The following is a 23,548-nucleotide window of genomic DNA, read 5'->3' as shown; positions in this document are numbered from 1 at the left end:
ATTGCCCACGATGCAGGTACAGTTATCTAGCACGGCAACCATTCGCCAGCAACCGTTTTGCCGTTTATTTATATTCAAAACATAAGTACATATAAACATATGTAGCGTGTACTCTGCTTATGTGACATAAAGCCTGTATTGCGTCACAATCTAGTCGTATTTTGGTCTGTGCACTGCTCAAGAATTCTTTTGTGCTTGATTTACCGTTGCATCTTGCCTTTCGCCTATCCCATTGCTGTACCCGTGCTAGTGAGAGAGCGTGTAATGAATGAAGACGCGCTCAGAGAGGATTAAAGTTGTGCGCTAATGAGAGCGAGCTTTGAGCGTGTTCCTCTGCATTGATGAGTGTGGGTGAGAAAGAAAAAGAACAAACTGGTAATTGCGTCGCAGACAATGATTCGCTTACAGTAAATAATTTTGTAATGATAATTTAAATTTTAAATTGCAGTTTATGGTAAATATATATGAGCACACCCCGTTCGATTCCTCTTAAAAAAAAACCAAAAAAATTATAGAATTAAAGAATATCCTAGCGGTTGATCAGCCCCGCAGGAGGAGTAGCAGTGGCAGGAGCAGACCAGCGGCAAAGAGCACGAGCCGAGTCGATCCATTCTTATAGCCGCAGGCCACTTGCTGCTCCTCGGAGCCGACGCCAAAGGTACACGTCTCATCGTAGTAATTGCCGTAGATGGCAAAGGTCAGGAGTTTGCCGGCCTCGGCCGAGTCGCGCAGGGCAAAGCGAACCTCGTGCTGATAGCTGCAGCGGAAGTGAAGGGATTCAGTGCGAAAGTTAAGAGATTGAAGGAAGGCTGCTGACTGAGATGGACGACGACTCACCTGTTCTCTGATGGCTTCTGCTGCGACCACTCGAACTGCGATGGCTGGAGGGGCAGGAGGCTATCCAGCACGGTGCTCGGCATCAGGAGGAACTCGCTCGACTCCGGATAGGTGGCCCCGATCTCCAGACGGGTGAAGGCCGAGACCGGCCCTTGCTGCTCCGCGGGCAGCAGACCGCCGCACTCTTCGATGGTGGGGCCCGAGCACGCGAAGAGGCCACAGTTGCGTATGTAATTGGCGTCCACCGACGCCTCGTTGCGCCAGCCATCGTAGGCCCCCAGCCGGTAGTTCGCTGTTCCCCCACCGCCGCCCTCCACTGGGCGCCACTCCATGTCAAAGTGACAGCAGAACTTCTCATGGCAGATGTCCCGCGTGAGACTGCCGGACTGGTTTGCCACGATCGAGAGCAGCTCGCTCTGGTAGTTCTCCAGGTAGTCCCGTTTCATGGTGAAGCTCGAGCTGCTGATCGCCTCTCTGGCGCCGCTCAGATCTCGCCTCTGCCGCCGCCGACGTGTGGCTCGTCGCGCCGGATACTTGGGCACCTGTGCCACATGGAGGCTACGCTCGCCGGTGCCCTGCACCATCACGCTGGTGAGGGCTCCCTCGCGTCCATGGTAGATGCCAGAGCCACTGCTGCCCACCAGAGGACGACTGGCGCCGGCGGCCAGCATATTCACATCGTTTGCATAGGCCCAAGCCAGCTGTGTTTGCACCCCTGTCAGGGAGCGGGAGAGTGGGAGAGTGTGAGAGATACAGATACAGATACAGATTATTGGCTAATCTTTAGGGCACTTCATCTGGAGAGGGCGTCTCTAATTAAATGCCAATTTGGGTAGATAAGGCACTCACCTGTGAGGAATGGCAGCTGGGAGAACCACATGGACGGGTAGACAAAGTCCGTGATGCCCTGCTCCAGGATGAGCTGATGGGCCGGGGTATAGAACAAGATATCGAAGCAGATAAAATGGCCGAAGGTGACGCCAAAGTCCGTCTCGAAGGTCTCCAGCTCCGGCTGGTAGGTGCTGTTCCTGTTCTCGCCATAGAGATGCACCTTCCGGTAGCGGGAGATGACCACCCCCTGGCGATCGAAGACCACATTGGTATTGTGGATATTGAGGCCATTGGCGGCACAGGGCCGTGGATCCTCGGGCGTGTCCGTGCACAGCTTCTGCTCCGACACATTGATCACCAGGTACTTGCTGGCGTTGCGAGCGGCACAGGAGAGGGCCACCAGGAACTCGGCGTAGTGCGTGGCACTGGGATCGGCCAGGCAGGGGGCGATCTGGTCCTTGGGCTCCGGCACAAATGTCTGCGGACCCAAGCTGTTCAGCGTCAGCTCCGGAAACACAATGATGTCCGTCTCGCTGGCATTCGCCGACTGTACGATCTCTAGATAGCCCGGCCAGATTGTCCGACCAGGCGGAGGTGCTGAGCACTGTGTGCCGGAACTCCACCACTCCGGCCGTATAGTAGTCATTCTCGGCGATCGACGCCTGCAACAAAACAAAACACAAACACAAAATCCAAATAAATAATTGATTCCCCGGAATGCAAATGTGATTGCCGCACCTGATGACTCAGGCCAGGGAGCAGGCCAAGGGTCAAGCACAGCCAGAGTAGCCTCCACCCAGAGTTCGTTGCCATGTTGCCACACTGATGAGTGTCTGTTGTGGTGTCTGTGGGCAGTCCGCTCTGCTTTTATACCCCACATCCAGCCATCGTTATCCGGCGCACCATTAATCTTATCATCAATCGCCAGCGTGTGTCGCCGAACTCTCTCCCCCTGAGAAGAGAGAGAACGAAGAGAGAGAGAGAGTGGACAGACACGAACTCGAGACTGGAGACATAAGTGTGTGCTCTTTGGGGAATTTTTGGGCTAATTCTGCCTCTACGAGTATTCTAATGCCATGTTTATGGGCCGTGGCCATGATTATTGGTTTTTGGTTTTTGGTAGTTGGTTTCTTGTTTTTTTTTGTGGGCATTGACCATTGGACTGACTGTATTTCGGGTCAACTATTACTAAATATACTTTTTGTTGTACTTTTTCGCAAGTCTTATCGATGCCCAGCCCAGCCCCAGACAACAAAAATTACTATTGTTAATCATCAATGGTCTCATGTGCCATCGACTTGCACTCAGAAAAACAACTTTACGTTTATACTTAACGCGTACATCTATAAGGGCTTACCATACATACAAGTCTACATAAATCCGTTGTGATCCATTGGCTCGTTTGATGAAAATTACTTCCCTAATTTGCCCAAAGATATTGTGATTTTTATGCCTTTTTTTTATCAGCCCTAAGTGAGACTTAGCGGCAAATGATTTTTATCAGATTCAAAGATTGCATGGATAGGCCAATTGGAAGTTGATTGGGCTGGGACCGGATCGTCTGTACTTATCCAAACACGTGAAAAATAGTATAAGAAAATAAGAAAACAATTTTTATAATTAACTAATTTATCCATTTTTAGTTTGTATATATCCCCGGATTGGTAATACAAATAGTGTTTGGCTATTATACATACACAATTATCCAAAATGTATCAACATTTATCCACATTTTACAAGCTATCGACTTTTATCCAAAATATTGTTATAATGATTTGTTTTTGTATTTTGTGGTTGTTAAACTTATTCACTTGTATCTTGAATTTTTGCTATGCAACTAAAACTATAACAAGGCAGGGATATAATTATTTTTAATATTTTTTTATCGATTTTTAAAAGTTATTCGAACCGTAAATCGATTAGGTTGTGCTTTCGTATATTTTTCCGGGTAATTTAAATGGCATCCAAAATAGCCGCTTGTCAATAATCATTCCAATTCCATCGACAGTTGAGTGCTGTGAGCTATACGAAGTCCACACGTCAGCAGTGAATATAACTGGCAGAACTGCCGGTGTGCATCCATCATTCTGTCGGGTTATTATCCTGCCACAACCCACAGCCGGAATGCTCGTAAAGGTCTCAGCAGCCAAACACTTGAGTCGAGTCGAGTCGACTCCACTCAACTTTTTGGCTATTATCCAGCTTCTTTGGGGCTTGTTTTTCTTACGTTCTTCCGTTGGAGCAAAAGGTACATAAACGAGCACATAATTCCATCCGCACATCCTCGCGCATGCAGCACTTAATGCATTTCCATACGCTCCAATGCAAGCGAGGCAAAGCCCCCGGAAAATCCTTTGGCTGCTTAAGAACCTAAATGCTGAATGCAACATAAATTCAAGTGGCAGCGACTCCCAAAAGGCATCCCACAGACGCCCAAAGACTCAGACTCGAAGACAGACACACATCCTCCCCCGTCCACCGACCCGACAACCCTTTGCGTTTCCGTTTATCTGCTGCCATGCTCGTTCCTTACGCTCTCATTTCTGGAGCCAGGTAAATTGATTTGCGGTAAAAAGAAAACTTAGAACCCAAAAAAATGAGCAAAATAAAATTAAAAAATAATGTTTGGAAAATTTCTTGGTCATATATTTTAAATACGAAAATTTACCCAAGGGAGACGAGCCGTGCGGTCGAAGCATACACACACACACACACACATATGTACATATATACTGTGCTTCACGGTCCTGTTGCCTGCTCATTTTATGCGCAAAAAGAAGCGAACGGTAAAACACGTTAAAAGCTAAGACGAGGAGGTCCCAACAACAACACCAAAAGCCACACAAAGATGTGGAAGCTGGAGAGGCAAAAGGTGGCAGCGGTGCCAAAATTTCAATGCACACACAACGAAAGTGGGGACACACTCTCCGTGCACCGGGAAGAATGTTTTGCCCATAGGATTTGCTCGTATTCGTACTCCATGGAGAAGAGTTTTATGCTCTGGAAATTAGCTGCCGAATGCTTCCAAAATTGTGGCATAAATACATGCCTCACAGGCTGAGAGGCTAAGATTGTTCCTGTTACGAATCGCACCACAATTGGTTGCTACCCCGTGGCAAGGTCTCAGGTAAATGCTGGCAAGGATGAAGGTTACAGCGGCGAAGGAGAAGGCGAGGCGAGGAGGCTCGCTGGTGGTTCATTTAGTTTTTTGGCCTGGAAGCTGGCCCATATATGTGTAGTCGTACATGTGCGAGTAGGGTACACATATGTATGTATGTATCGCAGTGTGTGGGGTTGCTTGTTGGGTTTGAGTGGGGTTGGGCTTGATGTAGGTTCGGGGTGTGTGGTGTGGGGTGTGGGGTGTGGGGTTGTGTGTGCTCCATTCGTTGCTACTTATGTTTAAGCTTCGTATTTAAGCTTTTTGCACGATTTCCTCTAACAAATGGATTTTCACTTGTTGCCCAGTCTGAGACCTATGTGTGTGTGTGTGGGTGTGTTTGTTGCATGGCCTTGTTGCCATGCTCATTTTTCTCTAGATCCCCACATGCTGCTCTGCTTGGGCCTGGGACTCAGTTCGGTTCGGTTCGTTTCGTTTCGTCTTTTGCTCACAAATAATTTAATTTCTTGGTTCTTACATTTCTACCCTTGGTCATCCGTTTCGGTTTTATTTCTTTTTTTGTTTGTGCATAATCCAGGGGTAGGCTTTAAGTTAAGTTTGGACCAATCGATGAACATTGACCTACCCCCAATCAGCGCCTCTTCCACTCCCATTCTCCCACTCACGCTCTCCCACTCTCGCTCTCTTTCTCTGTTGATTAGTGACATCATATTCGTTGGCAATGCAACATTCGCCGGAATGAGTAACGAGTAACGGAGGATGGGCGGGTGCCTCTGGGGCCGCCTCGCCAGATTTTTGTCTGCTTGATTAATTGCAATTTTGTTGCTGCCCCGAGCACTGGCAATTTGTTAGCCACCACGCTGCTGGGTACATGCCCAAGAAGGATGCTCTTACATGTCTCTCTCTGTGTTTGTATGCAAACTAAAAAGTATTATTAATGATGGCCACAACGGGCGGCAGTTCTCAGCTTTCAGCTCTCAGTGTCTGGCTGCATTTGACATCACTCATACGACGCGTTGTCTGAGATTTATGCCAGCCCCGAACAGAACAGAACAGAGTGCGGGTGGGGTTAGGGGTGGGGAGGGGATGTGTGTGTGGTGTGCGTGCAAAGGGTGTGAAGTGGGTCTGACTTGCCGGCTGACTGATTAATAACAAACGCTTAGGGCCACCACCAACAATAAAAACCACAAAAAATGGCAAAACTTTAGATACACTTCCACAGCACAGAAAATAGCTAACAGACAATAATAATTGATATGCAGTATTGAATGATTGATGGATTAAATACTTACAATTGAGCTTCGAAATGGGAATACTCCAGCCGGAAGGTATCACACCCCGAAAGCAAACATCCAACAACGAAGAAGAAGTGTATCACGGTACGAATGACGAATTATGTAGCCCCCCCCCTACCATGCCACATGCCACAAGCATACAATGAAATTATCTACACATGAGTCTCTGTCAGTGTCTCTGCCTCCCTCCCTCTGAGTGTCCCTCCGCTTTGCGGCTTTGTACTTTTGCAGAATAACTGTGTTTACATGTCTGCGATTAGCCGCATTTTGTGGCGCACAGCAGCTTTGATGGACAGCCGAGCGAAGAGGGAGGGCGAATAAGAAAAAAAGAAAGAAACCAAAAATGAAACAAGATATTTTTTACTTGCAGCAAATTTTGTAAGTCCCCGATGCAACTTACTTAAACACACACAACGGAAGAGCATTGAAATGTGTTTCCTGCTTTTCCTGTTGCAAATATTTAACTGGATATTTGTCAGCTGGCATTGCAGCATTTTCATCGAGTACTGAAGTTCTGAAGCATATTTTAAGCCTTTGCAGCAGCTTTCATCAATTATTCGTAGCTGGCAGCGCATCGGGTGGGGTGGGGGGGGACGAGTTCACAGCCCGATTGCTGGCCATGTCAGGCCTCTGATTTATAGTTCGTGTAACTGGCACAGCGCCGTCGGCGGCCCCACCTGCCTGGGTGCGGTTTAATAGCCTTAAACGCGTTGGCTAATAAGTTTTCTGCAGGACTTGGCGTTTGCCTTTTGCTCTTCGAGATTTATTGACATATAAATTTAATGCCCCATCCACAGCCACATATACCCGCCATTGGGGCAACAGAGTTAGCAGCAGTCGTTGATTGAATGCGCTTTACTGCCTGGGATTTCCGTTAGTAAATTGAAAAAAAAAAAAACCCACCCTTCCGCTCCCTTCGATGGGCCATGGCCAAAGTTATTTGGGGACTTGCATAGTTTTCATTTCTAGTTTTTGTTGATAATTGAAAGACTAAAATCGATCTGGTTCCGGGCAGGCCAGGGCAGGGCAGGCCAGGGCAGGGCAGGCGAGATAGATCCAATGTCGGTGCATTTCCTTTCCGTTCGATTTGCAATTTAACTTTTGATTAGCATGAAATAAAGTTAGTTACGCCTAAAAACTCATCCAGCATCCGCAACAACATCATCCATATTCGCAATGCCAATCAATCCCTTTTCTATGACTTCTTCTGGGCCCTGCTGCTGGCTGCACCTTTCTCAATGTCAGCGGAATGCATTTGGCCAAAAAGAAGGAGACTTTCTGCTGCTACCAGAGGCAGCGAATGCGACTTTTCAATAGACAGAATCAAGCGCCATTAGTTTGACTGATTTCCTATGGCTGGGGGAGGCATTTTCATGCAATGGAATTGAATTGAATTGAATGGAATGCCATACAGCCATACTGCCAGACAGCCAGACTGCCATGCATGAAATGGATGCCCAGACCATGCCAGACCATGCCAGACACCCACAAACGAACAGGTAGATAGCAGCGAGCATCTGTAAGCCCCGAACAGGATACAAAAGCCATAAGTCAAGCAGCAGCAGCAGCAGCAGCGCACAAGGACGAGCAGCACGACTCGAAATTCAATTCAATTTCTTAGCTCATGAAACGATGCCAGAGCATCGCGACATTTCCCATCAGAGCTGCACGCGTGACACGCGGCAAGCGACACGGCACCAGGAAGTTCTCATTGAGCTCTACACTCCGCATAGATTCTATGGATTACAGGAAAGTAGGGCCTAGATAGGGCTTAGAGATATTCTCAATTAGAACTCATTTCATGCACCGATAGAAAAAAGCCCTGAAATTTTAATATTTTCACTTAGATTTTAATATTTATGCCATTGATTTTCATCCAAGAGTGGTTGTATTAAAATTGAATATTTTTCACTTAAATTTTGATATTAATATAGAAATATTTAAATTTAATATGTTTCATATTTAAATTTAATATATTCATTTTAAATTTAATATGTTTCATATTTAAATTTAATATGTTTCATATTCAAATTTAATATGTTTCATATTTAAATTTAATATGTTTCATATTTAAATCTAATATGTTTAATATTTAAATCTAATATGTTTCATATTCAAATTTAATATGTTTCATATTTAATTTAATATGTTTAATATTTAAATCTAATATGTTTAATATTTAAATCTAATATGTTTCATATTCAAATTTAATATGTTTCATATTTAAATTTAATATGTTTAATATTTAAATCTAATATGTTTCATATTCAAATTTAATATGTTTCATATTTAAATTTAATATGTTTCATATTTAAATTTTATATGTTTAATATTTAAGTCTAATATGTTTTATATTTAAATTTAATATGTTTCATATTTAAATGTAATATGTTTCATATTTATATATATATTCATTTTCTAACTAATTGGTTATTATTTTGCGCAAATTAAAGTTTTCAACTAGAAATAATCGCAACATGAGTAGGACTGCATTAGTTGTGATTATCCCCTGCGCTAAGATTTTGCGATTCAAGGCGGCAGCAGCTGGAACCAGTTGGGAATTCGAGGGACATACAAAAATAATATAAACATAGTTAAAATAAATACAACAAATATTTGATTTCATTTAATATGGAATATTTAAAATAAAAAGTTTTTCCTTTGGATGTTAAAAGAAAAATTTTGAAATCAAGTCATAATAATATTCAATTTAAATATGAAACATATTAAACTAAAAATTTAATATATTATAGTTATTTTGAAGTGTTTTGTATTTAGATTAAATATGACCGTATTAAAAAAGCATTTTTAATACATTTATATTTGAATCAAAGTGAATTCTATTAAATTTGACTATGTTTGTATTTAAAAATGGAATTTAAAATTTAAATATGATTGTAGTTATTTTTACAATGCCTTTTTTCTATCAGTGTGGAAACGAAACACTGGCTGCCAGAGGCATTTCCCCAATATTCTTTTTGTTCTTCTCTAAATTTCAATATATGTATAATATTTATATTTTGTTATCCCCGATCACGAGCCTCCCTTCTGCTCTAATTACACTACTCAACACGATTTTTCCTCAAGGAACAAAACCAACTTTTTATTAAAGATTTGGGGCTTAGAAATGGTTTGATGATAATTTTTTTTTTTCTATGGCAGAACTTTTTTTTGCAGAATTTTTTAAATCTGGTATTTTTTTTTTAAATTTAAATTTTTCATAGTTAAATTTAATATATTTAACATTTAAATTTAATATGTTTCATATTTAAATTTAATATTTTGAATATTTAAATTTAATATGTTTCATATTCAAATTTAAACACTTTCATATTTAAATTTAATATGTTTCATATTTAAATTTAATATGTTTCATATTCAAATTTAATATGTTTCATATTTAAATTTAATATGTTTCATATTTAAATTTAATATGTTTCATATAAAATGTTAATATGTTTCATATTTATATATATATTCATTTGTTAACTAATTGGCGTATTATTTTGGTATCGCAAATTACATTAAGTCCTCATGGTGTGAATTGGTTAAAGTTTCACTAAAATTCGTTAACCAGACCTAAAATTAGTTGGGTAAATGCACAAAAAATTTTACCTGTTTCAAGGCGGCGGCAGCTGGCCAATTGGGAATTCGGGGAATACAAAAATAATATAAACATAGTTAAAATAAATACAACAATATTTGATTTCATTTAATATGGAATATTTAAAATAATTTTTCCTTTGGATGTTATCAAAGTCATAATAATATTCAATTTAAATACGAAACATATTAAACAAAAAATTTAATATATTATAGTTATTTCGAAGTGTTTTGTATTTAGAGGTTAAATTCTACCTGTTTTAAAAAAGCATTTTTAATACATTTATATTTGTAATCCAAAGTGAATTCTAAATTAATTTTACTATGTCTGTATTTAAAAAATTTAAAAATTAAATATGATTGTAGTTATGTTATTTAATATGCCTTTTCAAAAAGGTGAAACGAACCTGGCTGCCAGAGGAATTTCCCCATATTTTTTTGTTCTTCTCTAAATTTCCATATATGTATAAAATTTATATTTTGTTATCCCCGATGACGAGCCTCCCTTCTGCTCGTAGTGTTACCAGCAGTCCTTGGCACACGGCACTGTCCTCTCTCTCTCTCTCTGTCTGTCTCTCTCTTTCTTAGCCAAAGAAACAGCTCGCACAATTCTTAAATCTCAAACCCCCCTGTACCGCTTGCTGCCATCGCTTCTCGCTTCTCGCTTGTCGTCTGGCCAGGTTCAATGCAGTTCAGTAAATATTATGCTAAATTGAGATAATTTTTTGGCTGACACACAGACACACCCCAGCCATCCGTTGGATGTGATCCTACACAGCCACGTGGTGGGCGTGTCGCCATTTTGGCTCTTGGCTCGTGGCTGCTGGCTGCTGGCTCTTGGCTCCTCCGGTCCTTGCGCCATGGGGCTAAAATGGATTTGCATGTAAATTTGTTTTCGCCTTATAGTGCGCACATTTTTTGCTCAATTTTGCACATTTCCTTGCAGATTTCTATCGTAATTGGCGGCTTGTTATGGCCAATACGTGTACGCCATATATGTTGACAGTCGCCAGTCGCCCGTGCAGAACCTTGGCGGCAGACACACAAATTGCAGTTCTTTTTGCATTCTTTTTGGTCGGAAGTATCCCTGCCATGCCGAACGAGCGGCATGGGGGGTCACGAGTATCGCATCTCGGGTCTCTGCTCTGCTCTCAGTTTATTATTGCCGATTATTCGTACTCCAACTCGTACCCGTAGTATTTGATAGTTGCAAATGGTAGAGCACTGAAGGGGGAGCCTGGATTTCCGTTACCGGTTATGCATATCAAATCGAGATTCGAGATTCGAATTTGCTCACTTATTTGCTTGCTGGCAGCCCGCACTCTGCCATGGCTGCGCAATGGTCTAGATTTTGGGCCGCTTTTGTGTAGTTTGCCTGCAACATTTCGCTAACAGCATGGATTGGCTGCATACCACGGAATTTGCTTCAAATAATTAGCTTCGAGGCTATGCAGGACTACGAAAATGTTTTAAAGGTATTTCTCGTATTTTCCGTTGCACGTCCAAATCGCGGAGGCAGGTGGAATTCTCTGGAGCTGGCTGGCCATGAGGTTTTGGTGCATATTTTTGGTGAAAAATAAATATGAAAATATTCATGCCCAACCCAAGCCCCACCCCAAGCCGCTCCATTGTTTCGGCCTCTGTGGAGTGATTCCGTGTCGGGGAGCGGGGGGACTCAAGTATTTCATGCACTTTCCTCGCTGCTGGCCTTATTTATTGCATACTTTTCCAGAGCAGAGCAGAGCCGTGAGCAGAGGATGAGCAGTGAGCAGTGGATGAGCCGCTCCACGACTTCAGCTCTATTTTGCATTGTCTGTCTCCAAGGACAAGTCAGTGACCGAAGGGCACGAGCGAAGGACCCAGACCCAGTCCCAGACCCAGTCCCAACATCAACCAAAAACCCAGAGAACAGAGCACAGAGCCCAGAGCCCCCTTCCAGTCCGAGTCACTATCATAATAAATATTGTGAGGCCGCTGGGCAAGTCGTGTGTGTAAAATAGTCATTAAAAAGGGACATAGGGATATAGTCCTATATTGTCCCTGCAGCTCCCCTGTACCCCCCTTGTACCTCTTCCGGTTTGCCCTGCTCTGCCATGTGACAATGCAATTAATTGTTTTGTTTATCGGTTTATCGTAGAGTTTACGCTTGATTTGACCCAAAAGCCAACACACCAAAGGAGTCCAGTTCCCCTGCTCCCCTGCTGCCCTGCTCCACTGCTCCCTCAGCCCAGTGTCCATTTATTTATTGGGCGCTTAGTGGCCCAAAGAGGCAGAGATAAGAGGCAGCGTGGCACGGCGCGGGTTGGGTTGGGGTTCGGGGTCAGTGCAATGGAGTGTGACCAGAGGCCACAAAAAGAGCCAGCGGACAGGGTCTCCGGCAGTCCCGAGAGATGAGAACTTTCGGCACAATTCAGACGAGTTGGAATTGAATTCGTTGTGATTTGGGGTATCCTTTTTGGACCCCTCCAGCCCTCCAGCCACCACACCTCCCTTGCCCACTCACCACTCAATCGAAGCCCGATGAGTCCTTGGACGACAGGCTATCGCTCTCTCGCACTCTCTCGCTCTCTCTCACTGTGGAAATGTGCCTATTTTTGGTATTTGTATTTGCTTGTCCCTTGCCACAGGAACCACACGATATTTGCATATTTCGTTTTTTCGGCCGGCCACAGGACACGGGCAAAAATGGGCATAACAAATGCCAAGTGCCATTTACCCGGGACTAGCAGGACATGGCAGCAGGCAGCAGGCAGCAGGCAAGAGGCAGCCACATAATGCGCTTTTCAAAAACTAATACGAATATAATGTGTGTGCCCTGGCTGAAGGCTGAAGGGCGGGCTGAAGGGCGGCCAGAGTGGCATCCACATTGCCACATCAAGTGGCAAGGACAGCGCTGCACATTGTTGTGTATCGGTATAGGCTGTGTGTGTGTGTGTGTGTGTGATCGAAGGACATAAATATAGTGCAATATTTATGGTAATAAGAGGCGACAGCTCGCATCGATGGCTCAATCGGCTTGCGGATGTGGGGGGGATGCTGCTGCTTCACGTGTTGCTCGACTCCAGTAATTCAACTAAATGCAGACTCAAATTTATTTGCATTGCATTCAGCTCTCAGTCGCATCCCCAGCTGGAGGGGGCATGAGCAAAGAGCAGAAAGCGCTCACCAAAGACTGTGCATATTGTTGCTGGACTTAAACACCGACAGGCGGCTAGGCAGCGGGGACGAAGAACAGTGCGTGAGCCCATGAAGCATCGAACATAAATTGAAATTAAATTTGTTGCTTGGCATCTTTGGGCCTACTCGCATGTGAGTCTGCACTGTTTGCTGCACTGACAGATAAGACCGGCTGCAGGCTCAAATCGAATGGATCGCCAGGCTGCCAGAGTTTGGCCAACAATCCGCTGTGCGATCCGCGCTCTGCTCAGGCCAAACAATACATTTCCCAGCTTAAACTTTCTTCTTTGTTCTGCATTGAAATTCAATTTAAATGCAGACCGAAACGAAGCGAAACGAACTGCATTTTGGGTGTTGTTTTTGCGGTGTTTTTTTTGGGTTTGTTTGTTTGTTTGCATTCTGTGCGTTTCTGCCTAACGATAATTAAGCCAATTATGGATTAATGACAGGCCATAGGAAATGCGAGGAAAAGCCAACAGGCGCCGCTGCGCCATTCAAACAGACCACACAGCCGCGTTAAAGCCGAGACAATAATTATGTATGCGAGAGTGTGTACAATGTACATAGCAGAGCAGAGCAGAGAGAGAGTCAGACAAATGTTATTAAGGGTAATCATACGAATATATATTGGTTGCAACCCGTCAACATTGTCTGTCTCTGTCTCTGTCTCTGTGTGTGTGTGTGTGTGTGTGTGTGTGTGTGTGTGTGGAAATTCAATTGAAAATTCAATTTTATTGACAAAGTAACCAGCATTCCATGGACACAACGCCACATTGCCACGCCACAGCTTTTGCCCTGACATCCCCCTGAATGTGCCATCCGAAATGCGAGTTAGCGATAATTTTCAGCATTTTCAACACGTCAACGCTACGTGTTGATGATGCCAACAATTTTCCATTTTCCGTTAACATTGCAGCAGGCAGCAGGCAGCAGGCAGCGGACAGCAGGGAGTTCCGAAACGGAACGGAATTCAGAGGCTGCGCCATTATAATGGCATTTCTATTGCCAGAATTTACACACGATTGCACCGTGGAGGGGGAGTGGAGTGGGGAGGGGAGGGGACATTGTACGTTTCTATTTCATTTTCTACTTTTTGCATTTTTATTACTGCCACAGTGCCACAGGCCACGGGCGGGGAGCTGCCAGTAGTAGTCCATTACCGTAGTCCGAGCCGCTGATGGTTCCTCTCTGCTGTTGCAAGAGAGATTTGGGTGGGGGGGGGGTTAAATATTGAACCATTCAAAGAGATCTTTGATACGAAATCTTTCGGGGACTAATCTGCTTAAGTCTTAATTATAATTTAGTTATTCTATAAATTAATTTCTTATTTATTCTACACCATGGCTGTATTTTATGGCCCTGCCCTGGAGGATGTCCTTCCCTCCCAGATGTCTGTTACTTTCTGTAACATATTTACCAGCATTAAAATGTATTTGCCAAGCTAATTAAATAGTCCACTGATTGAGTGGAGATCAAAAAGCATCCATGGCATCCCATGCTCCGTTTGATTGGTGATCTGTTCCGATTGATTTTCCCAAAGGAAAACCATTTCCCGTTGCCCAGTGCCCAGTGCCCAGTGCCCAGCATGTGTCCCTCTCGCAAATCCTTTTGTTGTATGCTGCCCATTGATTTGCAGCTTTCCCTCGGTGTGTGTGTTTCTTTTTTGGCCACTTGTCCACGCAGGAAGCGCCCTCCGATCCCATTCTACTTTCCACTCCCCACTGCCCCCTCCGGGGCAGGTATAATGTACATATATACACATGCAGATGTATAATTTAACAGGCTTGGGGTTTGGGTTTGGGCTTGGGCTGGGTAACGAAAAATATATAAATAAGAAAGAATATGATTACGTATACGCAACGTGGAACTTCTTTAACTTCAAGTGCGTGCGTGAGTGGGGGCAGGGGCAGGGGCATGGTGTGTGTGTGTGTGTGTGTGCCTGGTCATTACGCACGTAGCATTTGTATGAATGGAAGCACAGCCGCTGTGCTCCAGCCCTTGTTTGGACTCCATGCTGCCGCATCGCCGAGCACATAAAAATAAATCAAGTTTTTCTTCATTTCCTTTGCTTGTTTTTTTTGTTGTTGTTTTCTTTTCTTTTTTGTAGGCCGTGCCGTTTTTTTCATACTTTCCTTGTGCTTTCATTTCGGATACCCTGGCCGCAAAGGGTACCATCCGCTTGGTGCATTTGTTTGCCACCTGCGCTGCCATTAAGGGTGCTCATTAATTATGGTTAAGTCCATCAGCAGCTGCAGTCGGATATGTCGCAGTTGTTGAGCTTCTATCTGGCAGAGATTACTTGCACCGAAGAAACCCTGTAGAGAAACTGTAAGGGTATCCAAAAGGCTTGCCTGGCGCCTTGCATGCGGCGTGTATTTATTGTGGCATACTCGTACAATATGCCCGCTTTTAAGATTTTAACTTTATTTTTTTGTTGGCATACTTAAAGGGGGGCGGGCCTGTACCTGTACCTGTACCTGATGGACTGATGGACTGATGGCTGACCGCGTGTGCTTGCTAAACGCGTTTTTTATGCAAAAAAAAAAACTAAATGAAGTCCAGCGGGGAAAACATAAACGACAGCAACAGGAGAAATATAAATGGGGGGAATAAAAGCAGAAGAAACAGAACCAGAAGCAGCAGCCGTGGAGAGTGGAAAGAAGGAAGCAGCAGCCGAAAAAAGCAGCAGAAATAAATAAAATAGATCAAGCAATAGAAGCAACAGATAACAAGGCAATAAAAGCCACAACCAGCCAGTGGGAATATAACATAAGTGAGTGATAGAAGGAGCGAGAGAGTGGGAGGGAGAGTGCGAGTGGAAGAGAGTGCTTCACTGTGTCTGGCCAAATTTAGTAGAGTCATTTCAGCCATAACACCACACGTGGCATACTCGTGATATTTCATTTAAAATTAATATAATTAATAATAGAAAATAATAATTATTATTATGTTAATATGGATATTTAATTTTAGTCAATAATGAACCATAAACTATTCGTTTATGCAACATTTTTTCGCTTCAGCTGAGACAAAACTCGAGTGGTCATTGGGAATTTATTTATCTTTAGTTTGCTTATGCCAATTACGAGTTCGAGTGCCAGTTTGTGTACGATAAATACATCCATGTGCACATACATATGTATCTCTATGTATATGCCATATTTTGGTTTTTGCTCTCTCCCCCCTCCCTTTCTGTGTACATATTTACAACACAACATTTTAATAAAGTCAAAAAGGTGCCAGCCAGCCAGCCAGCCAGCCCTCCCCAACAAAATAGCTTCAGGGTGAAAACGAGAGGAAAAGAGAAGGCAAGTGTATGTGTATGTGTGTGCCTGTGTGTGTGCCTGTGTGTGTGCCTGTGTGTGTGCCTGTGTGTGTGTGAAAGGTAAGACCTAAGGGGAAGCGTAATAAAAATATGAAAATCAAGTGAAATCATTTCCATTCAAATTCAAATGGCACACCAAAGCCAGAAAACGAGAAAGGGAGCAGAAGTCAGTCGTCGTCAGTCCTCCCTGTTTGGGGGAGTCTTTCAGTCATTCCTGGCGGCAAGGGGGGGGGTGGTGTCGGGGCTTCGGGTTGGTTGGGCCACCTGAAAACTGATATTCAATTCAATCAGTTCTGCCTCAGACCTGTGGGGCATGGCAGCCACATCCACATCCACACAGCCAAGGTGGCGGGGAGTTGCAAATAGAAGGAGTTCAAAATGGAAATGGAAATGTCTGTGTGTGTGTGTGTGTGTGTGTTTACTGTGGCTTGTCAATGGATGGAACTGATTCTGAGTGAATACCAGAAATTAACTGAAAAGGAATCTATAAAGAAATTCGCATATAAATATTTTTAGATTAAATTTAAATGTTGGAAATTACTTGGGAGAACTGCAACTGCAACCCAAAAAAAAAAGGATAATTGAAATTTCGTAACCGATAATCGACATCCATCATCCATGCGCCATTCGATAAATATTTTGTAGCCGTAAATTTATCAATTTTCAATTTTTACTTATTTTAAATGCGAATTTTTGATGTTCTTTTTGAACTGATGAATGGGTGGGATGCGGGTGCGGATTCAAGCTGTAGCGGCGGCCTTCACCTACACGTCAGCACTCTGTTATTGTATGTCTGCCGCCCACCCCACCCTGCGCCCATATTCCGGCTGATGCTGGCAACTTTGCGCCTCGCGCCTCCTCCATTCACTTGAACAATAAATTTCAGCAAATAAATCAAAATGTAACAGAAGCCGTGTGGAATTTTCAAGTGGCAGGTGCCACAGGAGCAGCCAGCACCCCACCATGCCCATGCCCATGCCCCCACATGCCACCAACCCACCAACCCACCAACCATACAAGAAAAGAGACCAAGAAAATCAGCATCAGGGGTGCGGGGGGGAGAGAACAAAGTTTTTGATTTTTATAAAAAAGAAAGAGCAAAATGTTTGCCCAGGCCTCGAAATCGAATCGAAAGTTATGGAAAGATATGGTGGAAAGAGACGGGTAGAAAGACAGAGAGAGAGAGAGATGGAGATGGAGAGCGAGAAAGAGTGAGATATTATGGCTAAGCCATAAACAATCTGCCAATGGGAATTCCATTAACAATTATCCTCAGTTTTCAGTTTGTCGCGTGACATGCGGCAGCACTCCTCGGTTTCGTTTCATTGCCTTTCCTTTCCTCCTGCCGCCTCCTCAATCTGCCGAACCCATTGGGCCAAGTTTTTACCCGCGCATTGGACAAACATTTGGACACCATTCAGAGCTTGAAACTTTTTGTTGTTTTTTTCTGCCCCAGGACCGGGTAAGAAGGACAGCACAGCCACTGCGATTGGCACTGAGCAGCAGGGGAAGGTGGCAAGCAAATGATGTTTAATCGCACGGAAAGTCACAGCGTGAATCCTGTCCAGCTTCAGAGCGACTTCTCCACAGCGGCCCCAGCGGGTGGACCGGTCCGAGAAGAGAAGCTGTTGCTGCCACGGCCACTGCCACTGCCCTGTCCTTGCCTCGTGGCGCTCTGCCTCGCCTTGGCTCACTATAAGCGGCGCCCACTGTTGCATGGGGCAGCGACGCCGGCGTCGCTACCTGTTGGAAATGCAAACATTGCCTCTGCCCCAGTCGCTGCCACAGCCACAGCGCAGCAGGGCGCAGGCGCTGGAACGAACTCTACACGCTGGCCGGGAATATTTGTTAACTTTTAACCGTCGATTCATTCAAAAATACCCAATGCCTGCCCCAATGCCTGCCCCAATGCCGCACGTGGAGCAGGCGAGCAGTGGAGCGGTGGAGCGGTGGAGAGTCACGAAGCGAAGCCTCAGTGGTTCGTTCAAGGATTCGCACTCGGACTTCCTACCTGCTGTTGCTGGAGTGGAGTGGCAGTGGCTTAAAGATCAGCACTTGGACAGACAAAGGAAGGAGTTTGAGGATCCGAGAACTGATGATTATTGTCTGCGATTTCTTCTGCTGCCTTCGCTTTATTTCACTCTTCCTCTCGACTGATGGGAACAGAAAGTCGCAAGCATTCCGTTGGGCTTTTGTGTTAAATTTCGTCTTTATTTTGAGAAGAGAAACATTGACTTTGCATCTAAAATAATAATATAATTGCACATAGTGTGTACAGCCCTTTGCTCGATGAACGCAAAGCTGCCCTTCAGTTGGCGGCACCTGGACCCATAGACGAGAAGAGCAGGCAGACCAATACCAGGGACAAAGTGCAGGCCAGATCCGTTGCAGAGCCAGCAACAGGAGCTGGCGTTTGAGCGACGGCGGGCGGTGGAGCTGTGACTGTGACTGTGACCGTGGCGCCACCATTCGGCTGCAGGTGATCCATATTGTGGGTGGACGGCAGCTCCGTGTAGTAGTTGGACCAAATGGCAAACGTGAGGATATCGTTGCGCGGCCGTATCAGCTCCAGATCCACACGAACAGCCTGCTGAGGGTGGGCGGCAGCCGCGGGGGCCTCCGACCAGTTGTAGTGGGCGACGGCCACCGGCATAAAGAGGCCATCCAGAGTGCTGGGCATGATGAGGCGACGTCCACGCGGTGCAGCGGGGAAGGTGCCGCCGATCCGGATGCTGGTGAAGTGATGCTTGTTGCCCACGCGACTGGCCTCGGGAAAGACGTAGCCGCAGCTCTGGATCTCCTCATCGCGGCAGGCGAAGAGCGCACAGATGGCTTGCTCGCTGCGGTCCACTCGGATCAGCGTCGTCTCGTTCCCCAGGTAGACGCCAAGCCGATAGCGATAGGCCTGCAGGGCGGAGGCATCGCCTGGAAAGGCCTGCCGCTGCACGTGGAAGTCGCAGCAGAAGGCGGAGCCATGGCAGAGCTGCTGCGAAATGTTCACAAAGTCCGCGTCGAGCAGAGTGCTGGTGAAGATGTCCACGTTGTAGTCGCGGTAGGTGGCCACCTTGGTGTAGCGTGGGGTCTCCAGCAGCGGCTGGAAGATGGGATCCAGCTGGGCGGGCAGCTGGTAGGCGGGCAGGCCCGGACGGCGCTTGGGCACGTGGGCCTTGAGCAGCAGGCGCGCGGGCATCTCGTTGATGGAGGCGGTGAGGCGGCCGGCCCGACCCGCATAGATGCCGGAGCCGGTGGTGCGGCCGGAGGGGTTGCTGGCATCGGCAGCCAGCAGGTTGACATCGTTGGCCAAAGGCCCAGCCCTCCTGCAGCTGCACGGCGCTGAGGAACGGCAGCTCCGAGAACCAGTACGTGGGGTAGATGATGTCGCTGACGTTGTGCTCGTGTATGAGCCGCATGGCCGGGTCGTAGAACAGCATGTCGAAGCAGATAAAGTGCCCAAAGGTCACCCCAAAGTCCGTCTCAAAGATGGCCACATCCGGCTCCACCAGCACCGAGGTGCTGTAGTACTCGCGGCGCCACAGATGCGTCTTGCGGTAGCGCGACACCACGCGCCCCCGCCTGTCCAGCACCACATTGGTGTTGAAGTACCGCACTCCGGTGGCCGGCGGACACGGGTCCAGCGTGGCCGCTCCCGCTCCATTCGCGCACAGCTCCTTCTCGACGACATTCAGCACGACGTAGACGCCGCGCGAGCGGGCCGCGCAGGACAGTTCCACCAGAAAGACCTCATAGTCCGGGGCATAGCAGGGCGTCACATTCTGCGCGCCATGCGGCACAAAGGTGGCCGTCTCGCGGCTGTTCAGTATGTGCTCCGGAAAGACAATGATGTCGAGATCCCGGGCATCCGGCGACTCGATAATGGTCCGAAATGCATTCGACATAATGCTGGTCTGCTCGCTGGGTGTGCCCTCGGCCACACTGTGCTCCACAACGCCGGCGTAGTAGGTGGGGTCATCGGGCAGCGACAGCTTCAAATCGGATCGAATCAAAATGTGCACAAGGAATCGGAATGGCTGCCTTGGAGGAGTCTTACCTGATAGCTGCCTGCCACACAAACAGCTAATAGAATCAACAAATGCCGCAGCTTCATGTTCATCTTCAGCTTGGGCCCAGTGCCAAGATCTTTCTGACAATCCACAGAGTTCTCTGCTGGCCACGAAGACTACTCGGGGTGGGTGGGTGGTGCGCTGCCAAGTGCATGGCCGGCCAGAAACCTCGATAGCGCTTTGTGTTAGTTGCTTAATGGCACCCACACATAATTATACTCCTAAATTATGGCACCAATTGCGTGTTTAATCTGTCAAAGATATCTCCCAATGGGGCTGATATTGCTAATCATCCCCCAGTTATCTCTCCGAGCATCGTTAACTTATACAATCTATGGGATGTAAATACTATACAATTGTATAAGCACTTGAAAAATGTCTTACCTCCAGCTAAGCTGCAACATAAAAACCATCATTAATTGCTCTTTTATAACATTTTTTTGGGCTATTTAAAAACCACAAAAAAACCAACAAATAAAAAAAAAAAGCTTTCATTCTCACATTTTAAATTCTATCGCGCCACTTGACACGATCGATGACTTATCGTCAATCGAAGAAAGCACAGCTTAAAGCTTCCATCTTGTCGGTAATTTTTCCGCTTTCGCGGGCTGGTCACACTCTACGCACGTACAGCTGTTTTGTTCTTGAAACAAAAACAACAAAAAATCAAACAGATTTCGATAGTTTGTGTGGGGGGCTAGGGCTATGTAGGTTCCCCTTTTCCCGTCTATAAGCTATAACTTATTAGTTCAAATGTGCTCGGCCAGCAGTCGCAAGCAGCAGCCATAGCTAACAGCAGCAGCAGCAGCATTGTGAAGGTCGCGCGCCAGTTCCAAGAACAATTTATTTTCTGTGTGTGGCGCGAGAGTGCGAGCGAATCAATTGTTGTTAGCCAGGTGGGTCTCCGTTTCCCACTTGAAGAGTGAATGTTTCTTTGTGTGCGCGTGTTTGTGTGTGTCGAACAGCTTGTTTGAATGTTATAATATATTTACATACCCACCAACTGATATAATCAATCTTGAAATTCCTACATTCAGAACAGAACAGAACAGAACCTCGTCCAAAATCTGTCCATTATCTGTATAGCAACCGGACTAACTGGCATTTCATACGGCATCAATACAGTGATAGGTAAGTAAATGTTCAATTTAATCTAAGGCTACGCGAGAGCGCGATAGCTTTATCGAGCAACGTGACAATCGTCGTTCGCCGCTCACCAAATCTGCCGACTAACGCTGAGAGCGCACCGATTGAAGGCTACACCTTCTGGGACTCTCCGCTCCGCTCCTCTCCTCTCCTCTCCTCTCCGTCTCTCGTATCACTCAATTATCAGCTTAGTTTCAAGTGGAGACTGTTAATATACCTCTTAATCGATCAAATCAATTAGCACTGTGAGAACAAAGCTATGTAATATAAATTTCCTAAATGAGGGTTACAAATCCAATTTAAGATAAAGCTCCCGATGTGCAAAGTTTCAACCAGAGAAAGACATAAAAGTTGTCATGATCATTAAGTAAGTGAGTAAGTGATCATAATACATAATACCCTCATAATAACAACAACTCAAATTGTTAGTAACATGATGACAATCCGATTCCGTGATGTGCATTTACGAGCATTTACAGACAGGAGAATTCGGAGAGATTGACAGAGCGAGAGAGCAAGCGTTGGCTATCCTTTTCTTGTTAACTGTTAACTGACACCCACATACAAACGATCTATCTATCTATCTATCTACCTCTCGCCCTTGGAAACACATTGAGAGAGAGTGGGCCAAGAGAGCATCTTGACTTTTATTAACTGTTGTCTATCTTCCTTTTGGCTATTGCAGAGACATGGCCTTCAACATGAAAGCCCTGCTGGGCATGCTCTTCGTGTTCATTGGATGCTGCAGCAATGTGGTCTTCCTGGAGCTGATCATCCAGATCGATCCGGGGGCAGGCAACCTGATCACGTTCTCGCAGTTCCTGTTTATTGCGCTGGAGGGCCTGATATTCACATCGAAGTTCTTCACGGTGAAGCCGAAGATCGCCCTCAAGGACTATGTCATCCTGGTGCTGCTCTTCTTCGGGGCGAACGTGTGCAACAACTACGCCTTCAACTTCAACATTGCGATGCCGCTGCACATGATCTTCCGCAGCGGTTCGCTGATGGCCAACATGATTATGGGCATCATACTGCTGAAGAAGCGCTACAACCTGCGCCAGTACAGCTCCGTGGCCATGATTACGGCGGGCATTGTGCTCTGCACTTTGGTGTCCAGCGGCGATGTCAAGGACAACACACACCACACGCTGAAGGTGGCCACATCGTACTCGGACTTCTTTTGGTGGTCGGTGGGCATTGCCCTGCTGACGATCGCCCTCCTCGTGACTGCCTACATGGGCATCTACCAGGAGGTTATCTACAAGCGCTACGGCAAGCATCCTAGCGAGGCGCTCTTCTTCACCCACATGCTGCCCCTGCCCGGATTCCTCTTCATGGCCGGCAACATTGTGCAGCACTTCAACATTGCCGTCGCCTCGGAGGCGGTGGCTGTCCCCGTCCTGAGCGCCCTGGGCCTCGACTGGAAGTTCCCGCTGATGCTCTTCTACCTTATCTGCAATGTTGTGACGCAGTACGTCTGCATCAGTGCCGTCTACGTGCTGACCACCGAGTGTGCCTCGCTCACCGTCACCCTGGTGGTGACGCTGCGCAAGTTTGTCTCCCTTCTGTTCTCCATTCTGTATTTCCGCAATCCGTTCACGGCCAACCACTGGATCGGCACCATTCTGGTCTTCTTCGGCACCATACTGTTTGCGAATGTGATCAATCAGCTGAAGGATGCCTATCAGGCGAGATCAAAGCGTCGCTTCGACATCGCGCCCCAGCCAAAGAAGGTGGACTAAGCCCACAAATCAGTCCACCACACTTGTATACTTTGGATGCTGCTGCAGAGGCCATTACTAGATATCTGTTTAGTCCTAATTAAATGCATTGATTGTACATAGAATTTACACATATTTTAATATCTCTGAATACCTTAGTTTATAGTTGCATCTTGATATATTTTGTATATCTCCTCCCCCCCCCCCGGGCGCTGCTGCTCAGATTGGTTAATGCCATAATCTGTTCCATTGCCCTGCGAATTGCTTGCAGCAGCTGTATCTTCCGGCTGGCGACACCACCTTAGATAACAGTTGCTAGATTTTTCAAATAACAACTTGGTGAAACACAATGTTTGGCTTCTGTTTGAACAAGTGTCTGAAGTGCGGTTGGATTTGGTCGTGGGCGTGTGGTCTGGTTGGGTCTGTCTCTGGGT

The 23,548-nt window shown here is 45.9% G+C and overlaps 3 protein-coding genes across 5 annotated transcripts; 1 reads left to right on the top strand and 2 right to left on the bottom strand.

Moving 5' to 3' along the window:
- Positions 1-431: 431 nt before the first annotated feature.
- Positions 432-2,498, bottom strand: LOC111069333 (vanin-like protein 1). Its single transcript, XM_022359355.2, is given in 5 exon segments — positions 432-757; positions 838-1,552; positions 1,687-2,236; positions 2,238-2,330; positions 2,407-2,498. Coding segments are annotated over 5 exon segments (1,650 nt in total). The 5' UTR covers positions 2,482-2,498; the 3' UTR covers positions 432-540.
- A 15,876-nt stretch (positions 2,499-18,374) lies between these two features.
- LOC111069323 (vanin-like protein 1) lies at positions 18,375-20,346 on the bottom strand. Its single transcript, XM_022359333.2, is given in 3 exon segments — positions 18,375-19,484; positions 19,486-20,169; positions 20,235-20,346. Coding segments are annotated over 3 exon segments (1,737 nt in total). The 5' UTR covers positions 20,298-20,346; the 3' UTR covers positions 18,375-18,494.
- Positions 20,347-20,960: 614 nt separating this feature from the next.
- On the top strand, positions 20,961-23,309 carry LOC111069325 (UDP-xylose and UDP-N-acetylglucosamine transporter). Of its 3 annotated transcripts, none has more exons than XM_041594472.1 (3): positions 20,961-21,065; positions 21,285-21,378; positions 22,079-23,309. In XM_041594472.1, exon 3 carries the CDS (start codon positions 22,083-22,085, stop codon positions 23,133-23,135), a length of 1,053 nt encoding a protein of 350 aa, XP_041450406.1. In that variant the 5' UTR covers positions 20,961-21,065; positions 21,285-21,378; positions 22,079-22,082; the 3' UTR covers positions 23,136-23,309. The 3 variants fall into 3 exon arrangements, with proteins under 3 accessions (XP_041450406.1, XP_022215026.1, XP_041450405.1); XM_022359334.2 differs by having other exon boundaries at positions 20,961-21,143; positions 21,290-21,378; XM_041594471.1 differs by having other exon boundaries at positions 20,961-21,143.
- Positions 23,310-23,548: the final 239 nt, after the last annotated feature.

This window comes from Drosophila obscura, unplaced genomic scaffold (assembly GCF_018151105.1).
Source record: "Drosophila obscura isolate BZ-5 IFL unplaced genomic scaffold, ASM1815110v1 contig_29, whole genome shotgun sequence".
Taxonomy (NCBI): Eukaryota; Metazoa; Arthropoda; class Insecta; order Diptera; family Drosophilidae; genus Drosophila; species Drosophila obscura.
Note: the sequence above shows the minus strand (reverse complement) of the source record. Positions and strands in the feature narration are given on the sequence as shown.

Bases quoted from the DNA above. Each gene is read 5' to 3' on its own strand.
- LOC111069325 (XM_041594472.1), top strand. From the start codon at position 22,083: ATGGCCTTCAACATGAAAGCCCTGCTGGGCATGCTCTTCGTGTTCATT.